The sequence below is a fragment of the Ylistrum balloti genome, unplaced genomic scaffold (genome assembly GCF_031769215.1).
Source record: "Ylistrum balloti isolate Yb309-2 unplaced genomic scaffold, AGI_CSIRO_Ybal_v1 Utg369630, whole genome shotgun sequence".
NCBI lineage: Eukaryota > Metazoa > Mollusca > Bivalvia > Pectinida > Pectinidae > Ylistrum > Ylistrum balloti.
In genome coordinates this window covers 1,009,673-1,018,715 of record NW_026781896.1, presented here as the reverse complement: position 1 = coordinate 1,018,715, position 9,043 = coordinate 1,009,673, and the positions used below count along the sequence as shown (strand labels likewise).

Below are 9,043 nucleotides of genomic sequence, written 5' to 3'. Positions count from 1 at the left end.
GGTTTATTGTTTCATTAAGTCTATAACAGGAAATTCTTTCTATTTTGTGAAAGCGTTTATTTTATTACAAAGTTATGATATTGTAATCAATATGAATTATGATAAAATAGATTTATTTTGTACAGTATGATGACCAGAGAAGTGCGTCTTTAAACGTAACAGTAGTTAAAAACAATTTCAAAATCGTCGTAATTGCTCCCGGAGGTAATTAAACGAATTTGAAATAAATGAACAATAGACGACAGTTTTGTTGAAGTGAAATCAAATAGGTGTATTTAAATGCTTTGAATTTTTTATTTGGACTGAAACCCGAGTAAATACAGTAGCAATATTTGACCTGAAAAATCCAAAGTACGTGTACCTAATACAAAGCATGCCTACGAATCAATATATAGACAGCACTATTCGGCCTTCTGTTCTATCTGTTTATCTGCACTGATTTGTTTTATCACGTCAACACATTCAGTTCCATTCATTTGTTATCGGAAGGCTTCTCCTAACATTACGCCAGACAATTCGAATTTTGTGTAAAATACTACTGAAATTCATCCAAGATTAAGACACCTCATGTAATACTTTTATGACGTCACTTTTGTTTTCATGTAGTGCTTTTATGACGTCATGTTATTTATGACGTCATGATTCCGTAACCACGCGACTGGTTGATTGTTTCAGCACCTACTCCCCATGTCGGTACGAAGCCGATGGAGAATGACTCCGAGGTCCCACTTCACCGTCTGCGGTGTCTGCGTGGCTTGGGAAGGGCTGGGTTTATACCCACGGGACCGAAGTTTGAAGGTAAGGTTTTTAAATCTGATGGTTAATGGGGATAATTTTGATTTTTTTTCTTCATGGGCCAGTAACGTTTTAATATTCGGTCATTTGTAAAATAAAATGAAATTTTATGACTTACCTGTACACAAATGCGCCGGAGATTAGAGGACTTTTATCTTGTGCATATAATGAGAGGATGCGTTGAACCTGAGTTACGGTGTATCCCCTCAAATGCAGTGGTGATTCCATTCTGTAACAGATGTAACAGATGAAAGCTCTACCGGTGTATTACTTCAAGAACACTGTGTCTGGTTTCCAAACGAAAGATTAAAAGATGAAATAGAATTTTTAGGTCCCTCCTGAAGTTATCTACAGCTAGAGTGGAAAGTGTCCACTTTTCTGGTACAGATAGACATTTGAAGGAAATGATATATAGCATAGTTGCACTTCAGGACAAGGTAGGAAACTGCTTTCTCTTGTGTCCTTTTTCTACTGGAGAAACACATTCTGTACAGTTAAATTCATGAAGTGAAAATGAAACCGAAAAAAATCCAGTAGCTATTAAAACGTTGCAGACCCTGATTTTTTGAACGTGTGATTTTGAGGACTTTCTTTGTTTCCTTGGTTACGGTAAACGCTATCCCTGTTCTGATGTTACGTATATAGTCATTTCTGTGGTGACGTCACTGTATTTTGTTGGTTTATGGTATTGTTTGTGTATTCATTTCAGACGTAACTATCCGCTACATACCTAGTAAGTACTGGTTGTCATGGTTTCTAACACGTCTTAACATTCTATGTAAAAATATCTATATCAACTAACGCTTTTGAAAACAAAATCAGCACTAACTTAACCCGGTACTTTATACTGAAACATATTGTCCCTTTTAAAACCGAACTTTCGTATTTGATGCACTGACAACAGAGGCACAAAAACAGCTGGCACCTTAATTCTTACTGCCTGTAATATTAATAGTTCTGAAAAAAGACTATTACACAGGTACTGGCCAGGTTACAATTGATTTTTCATCGAATTTCACAAAATATTTTAACGAATTAACTCATCGAGCTTCGTCCGTCACCGTTTGACATGTTGACATTTTAAACTTCTTCTCAAGTTCCACAAGTGGGATTGAGCTTAAACTTGCATGAAATGATCCTGAAATGGTCCTGACCAAGTGTTGTTATTTTTGTTGAAATCCAAAATGGCCGCCATGGCCGCCATTCAAGGGTCGGCATTCAAGCAATGTTTAATAAACAACAACGCGATAGTTATACATCATACATCGATGGAAAGATAAATAATTTTTCTATTAACTTGTATATGTGTCAAAGCAATTAAATGTTGTTTTTAAAGTATCTCTATCCATTTTCCTCGACGAATTTACTTTCCAGCATATTCACAATGACTGCCACTATGCGGAAAAGATTTCCTAATGTAGGCTCAGAATTAATTTACAAGTCTTTGATTTCAACAGCCATTATATCATAAACTGGTGAACGCTCTAGACCAAGACGGCTACCAATTATTTCATGAGTAGTGTTTGGCGATTTCAGGATTTTCAGAGTGAAATCATCTGAATACCAAAGAACTTGTTTAGTTTAAATCTTATAGCAGCAGTTAAATGAATTGAATTTAACTTTTATTTATTATTGTTTGTCATTTACACAAATAGAATTTTCCACAATTGCTCGGATTAACATCACAAATAAGATACTTCGTCAGCCTACGATCCGGCCATCTCCAACAGGACGAATCGACATGTCAACTTTATATCTTACAATATATAATTTTGTTTTTCGAAACTTAACTTTATACTAAAATATTCAGACAGAAATTATCTTGCTTTCCTTTGATTGTTCTTGTGAGTCTTTTTGTACAATGATTAATTTTCCGTCGCAAAATGTAGCTTTTTGATTCGTCGATTTTCACTCTTCATTTCTTGATGAAAGAAAAATAGCTCCGCCCACTTCATGTTGATAGGAGAAGTCAATGGCAAAATCGGCGGGTCTGTTGGAACTCCTTTTTTGTACATGTATAATGGAATATGTTTACACAATCACCTGATGTGTATATCGGGAAGGGGTGGGGCATATGATATTTTATACAATGTATTTTTTTTAACATTTTGAATTTCGGACTGAAAGTCGTATTACACCATCAGATCAAAACGTCGTCTGTTTGTAAATTTCTTGTCCGGAATACACTATATGATAACAGGATGGATTTCAATCTTGGTGGTGTCTTTTGCTTTGATGCCGAAAATGATTTTAGATAAGATTCGACTCGAATTTGCGGCAAAGGCGACATCAGCTCTCACTCACCACTCTCACAATTCGTTACTGCTTTTAATTCAACAGTAATCTTTCTTCCTATTAGCGATGTAAACAAACCGCGCTCGGAGTCTCTCCGTCCAATGTCTGGCACTATACATGTCCTTTTGGGATTTGACAGACACACTGATGAATGATTGGCAGAAAATGGCGCGAATTATCTGTCACATGACGTCTGACAAGTTGTTACGCGTAGTGGTTTGTCATAAAATAATCTTTCATTAAATTATCAAATTTATTTCATGTGTATTTGTAATTTTTGTTTTTGCAACATACAGAAGAAATTTTAGCTTTGATAGGAATATTTTTTAAAGTTTCATGCTGATATGAAAGAAGACAATGTTTTACAACTTTGCCTATCATCCAGTTTGAAATTCCTTCACTTTGCATATCAAAGCATGAATATCCGAAATAACAGGTATTAGACAATGCTGGTGGACATTTAGCCGTAACCTGCAGGCAACCTTTGAATTAATTCAAATCGAGACGTGTTTCAGAATATACACATTTACTTGTCGGTCTTCTTAAATTATCAGACATACAAAATTACTAAATTGATTGAATTATTGGACAAATGCACCTTCCCATGTATATTTTGACTTTTATTTTTTTTTTAATTTTTGATCACCTCGGATTTTCCTCAGTTTCACCCTAGGCTCAAAATATTACGCCCTCAGTTTCACTTACAATACCATTGATTATGATACATTTAATTCATAACTTGATACAATTTTAGATTGTAGTAAAAGGTGCTACTCACCTGTGTGTCTTTTGTACAAAATGAAATTAAGTACAGTTTGTAATAAATATGTAGACTTTGCGCATTAGATGATCAAGTGTTTTAGTCAAGTCTAGATCTGTTACCTCTTTATATCTGTTTTCTCTTATGACCTTGTTTAATTCATACGAAACTCATATTAATAACATTTAATGTCTGTTTAATTAAAGAGCCGAAGTACCGATGGGCCGTAGACAGCTATGTAAAGCAAGGAGTAGATCCACATCCGGGCCAGAAGCAGGTTCCATTCTTTCTACGAAGGTCCAAAACACTCCAGTTGATTCAAAATAAACCATTCCAGCGGTTTTACACTCAACTTGAAATGAGTCCGACTTCAAGACCACTCACAGACCGAGATCGGTTGGAAGCTTTCAGTCGAAAAAACAAGAATAAAAACGACAGGAGGTATTCTCTCGCCTTCGTTTATAAACCCACTCCGTACCCTGGAACCCTAAAGAAGCCAAACACTGATCGACCATTGTTGAGGCGTCCGACACCATTACGAACCCCACCTGTACAAGAAACGGACTCACAGTTCAAACATTTTACAAAAAGTATGGAGTTGAAAGCAAAAAACTTTGCCACATCTACAGAGCAAGATATTTTCTATAATAAAAATTATCCGCTCTTACTGGACGCTCATCCGGAAGAAGAAGTTTCTACGTTACCACGCAAGCGAACGCCGACTCCTGAAATTTGTTTTACACCGGAAATGAAACGCGGAATGACAATAACATCTAGAATACAGAATCTGAAAATGGAAATAGATATACTTGACCAGGAAACCGATGGTATAGACTTCCGAACGGTATTGAGAGACGATGCGTTCGATCCTGCAAAATGGCCATGGAATAAGGGTAGATCAAGTTATATGATACCATCACCTTCTAGTGCGCAGTCGCAGCAACAACGTCCAAAATCCCCAAGCCCTATGTCTGTTAGCACCCTCCCCAAGAATAGAACACCAACCTCTTTTTCCCCCGGGAGGTCCCTCTCACCTTATTAACAAATAACAGACACGTGTAATATCAGGAATGTATGCATTATCCGTCCCTGCTACATTTTATAATGTTTTTGCAATAAGTTGGTTGCTAAAAGTCGATTTATCTTGTTGTTTTCAAATAACAATTATCATTATACTTAGAATTGTTGAAATAATTCCAAGAAGTTGCTTCACGATGTTGTTTTTTGTTCGAATGAAGGGACATAACTTTCTTTTTTCTTCTGTCTTTATATTTTTTTATCTAAAATAACTTATTATATTTCATTCATGTTTTAATAAACTGCATATTCATTCTTTAACAAATATTTAACCTTCTGTAATTTTTTACTTTTTTATCATATACAGTCTTTGAAAGCAAATGATATAAACGTGAAAAAAACAATAATAGTTTCATCAGTGACTGAAAATTTGATCTAGAACAATTATTGATATTACGTTTATTTTAACAGATGACAATTATAATTGTATATACATATATATACACATCCGCTTCTGTATGTTATTAAAGAATGTGCAGTACTCTCAAACGAAAATAAATAACCACAGAATCGATACTATCGACTTTATTTACATGTATCTGTATTTATAGATAAATCATTAAATAATATGTGTAGGAAGATCAAGAATACCAAATTGAATGAGCAACAAGAAATCCCCGAATCATTTTTGTGCCCAACATAGTGTGATCTTCAATAAGTCTTCAGTCTTTATTTTCTCTTTTGTTCTCTTATTTGTCTGGGCACTGAACTTGAGCAATAGGCAGAATGGGGAACCTACATATATAGTAGAAAGATTCCTTAAGAAATAGTGATTACAAGCTATAACAGTCAAAATCCAAGATGGCTACCTGCCGGCCATTTTGTTTTTCCATTTAGTCCCAAAATACACAATACACAACTAGGGACTAAGGGTAAGTCACATTTGAAATTTAAGAATGACCAATTCAATTCTCTTCCAGATATAGCGAAAGGAAACTTTTACCATTAAAAGCCAGGATGTGTTCCGTTCGGCGCGATTTCTTCCGACCAATCCTAAGTCAGATACCGCATTATGCACAATACATAGCTAGGCTTGAGAAATCTACCGCTACTTTCAAAATCAACGGTGGCCACTCGTAAGCTATTTCATCTTTCTGATCACTACTAGTATTCTATAATGCACATCTATGGACAAAGGGAACCGCAACATATGAAATTTGAGAAGGGTTCATCAGGTACCTCTCCAGTGGTGTCTTTTTGTTTAATTGTCACATTGAGGTCGATAACACTGAGGTAATTATGAATAACTTAGCTGTGAAAAACAAACAAGTCTGATAGAACAATAAACAAGGCAGGTAGAACAATAAACAAGACTGATAGAACATTAAACAAGACGGATAGAACATTAAACAAGACTTATAGAACAATAAACAAGGCTGGTAGAACAATAAACAAGGCTGGTAGAACAATAAACAAGGAAGGTAGAACAATAAACAAGACTGATAGAACAATAAACAAGACTGGTAGAATAATAAACAAGGAAGGTAGAACAATAAACAAGACTGATAGAACAATAAACAAGACTGATAAAACAATAAACAAGACTGGTAGAATAATAAACAAGACTGGTAGAACATTAAACAAGACAGAAAGGACAACAAGGCAGGTAGAACAATAAACAAGACTGATAGGACAATAAACAAGACAGAACAATAAACAAGGCAGATAGAACAATAAACAAGGAAGGTAGAACAATAAACAAGACTGATAGAACAATAAACAAGACTGGTAGAACATTAAACAAGACAGATAGGACAATAAACAAGACGGACAGGACAACAAGGCAGGTACAACAATAAACAAGGCTGATAGAACAATATACCAGACAGATAAAACAATAAACAAGGCAGATAGAACAATAAACGAGGCAGATAGAACAATAAACAAGGCTGGTAGAACAATAAACAAGGAAGGTAGAACAATAAACAAGACTGATAGAACAATAAACAAGACTGATAAAACAATAAACAAGACTGATAGGACAATAAACAAGACAGAACAATAAACAGGGCAGATAGAACAATAAACAAGACTGATCAAACAATAAACAAGACTGATAGGACAATAAACAAGACAGAACAATAAACAAGGCTGATAGAAGAATAAACAAGACAGATAGGACAATAAACAAGACTGATAGAACAATAAACAAGACTGATAGAACAATAAACAAGATAGACAGGATAATAAGAAAGACTGACAGAACAATAAACAAGACTGGTAGAATAATAAACAAGACTGGTAGAACATTAAACACGACAGAAAGGACAACAAGGCAGGTAGAACAATAAACAAAACTGGTAGAACAATAAACAAGGCAGATAGAACAATAAACAAGGAAGGTAGAACAATAAACAAGACAGATAAACAAGACAATAAACAATAAACAAGACAGGACAACAACGCAGGTACAACAATAAACAAGGCAGATAGAACAATAAACAAGACAGAACAATAAACAACATAGGTAGAACAATAAAAAAGACTGATAGAACAATAAACAAGGAAGGTAGAACAATAAACAAGACTGATAGAACAATAACGAAGACTGATAGAACAATAAACAAGGCTGATAAAACAATAAACAAGAGAAATAGGACAATAAACAAGACAGATAGAACATTAAACAAAACTGATAGAACAATAAACAAGACAGATAGAACTATAAACAAGGCAGGTAGAACAATAAACAAGGCTCATAGAACAATAAATAAAACTGATAGAACAATAAACAAGACTGATAGAACAATAAACAAGGCTGACAGGAAAACAAGGCAGGTAGAACAATAAACAAGGCTCATAGAACAATAAACAAGACTGATATAACAATAAACAAGGCTGATAGAACAATAAACAAAGGTGATAGAAGAATAAACAAGACTAATAGAACAATAAACAAGGCTGATAGAACAAAAAACAAGACAGATAGAAAATTAAACAAGACAGATAGAACAATAAACAAGACTGACAGAACAAAAAAAAAGACTGATAGAACAATAAACATGGCAGGAAGAACAATAAACAAGACTGATAGAACAATAAACAAAGGTGATAGAACAATAAACAAAGGTGATAGAACAATAAACAAGACTGATAGAACAATAAACAAGACTGATAGAACAATAAACAAGACAGATAGAACAATAAACAAGGCTGATAGAACAATAAACAAAGGTCATAGAAGAATAAACAAGACTAATAGAACAATAAACAAGGCTGATAGAACAATAAACAAGACAGATAGAACAATAAACAAGACTGATAGAACAATAAACAAGGCTCATAGAACAATAAATAAAACTGATAGAACAATAAACAAGGCTCATAGAACAATAAATAAGACTGATAGAACAATAAACCAGGCTCATAGAACAATAAACAAGACTGATAGAACAATAAACATGGCAGGAAGAACAATAAACAAGACTGATAGAACAATAAACAAAGGTGATAGAAGAATAAACAAGACTGATAGAACAATAAACAAGACTGATAGAACAATAAACAAGACTATTAGAACAATAAACAAGGCTGATAGAACAATAAACAAGGCTGATAGAACAATAAACAAAGGTGATAGAAGAATAAACAAGACTAATAGAACAATAAACAAGGCTGATAGAACAATAAACAAGACAGATAGAAAATTAAACAAGACAGATAGAACAATAAACAAGACTGACAGAACAAAAAAAAAGACTGATAGAACAATAAACATGGCAGGAAGAACAATAAACAAGACTGATAGAACAATAAACAAGACTGATAGAACAATAAACAAGACTGATAGAACAATAAACAAGACTGGTAGAAAATTAAAGAAGACCGATAGGACAATAAACAAGACGGACAGGACAACAACGCAGGTACAACAATAAACAAGGCTGATAGAACAATAAACAAGACAGATAGAACAATAAACAAGGCTGATAGAACAATAAACATCAGACTTTATATGTGTAGTATCAATCTGCTTTTCAGTTATCTAAATTCACAGAAGCACAAACTACTTGATTCAGTTTCAATTGCAACTTTATTCAAGTAAATTTAAGACTTATTGAGGTTTTAATTTTTCAAATTACCTCCCTTTCTTCCTAATTTGAGAGCAGAATTGGT

At 34.1% G+C, this 9,043-nt stretch overlaps 1 protein-coding gene across 1 annotated transcript; it reads left to right on the top strand.

Moving 5' to 3' along the window:
- The first annotated feature begins 704 nt into the window (after positions 1-704).
- On the top strand, positions 705-4,892 carry LOC132552288 (uncharacterized). Its single transcript, XM_060216454.1, has 2 exons — positions 705-798; positions 4,057-4,892. Exons 1-2 carry the CDS (start codon positions 705-707, stop codon positions 4,890-4,892), a joined length of 930 nt encoding a protein of 309 aa, XP_060072437.1.
- Positions 4,893-9,043: the final 4,151 nt, after the last annotated feature.

What these genes read in the sequence shown, in the direction of transcription:
- LOC132552288 (XM_060216454.1), top strand. Translation starts at nt 705, where the DNA reads ATGGAGAATGACTCCGAGGTCCCACTTCACCGTCTGCGGTGTCTGCGT. An exon ending in CACGGGACCGAAGTTTGAAG is followed by an intron (nt 799 to 4,056) that starts GTAAGGTTTTTA and finishes GTTTAATTAAAG; the next exon opens with AGCCGAAGTACCGATGGGCC.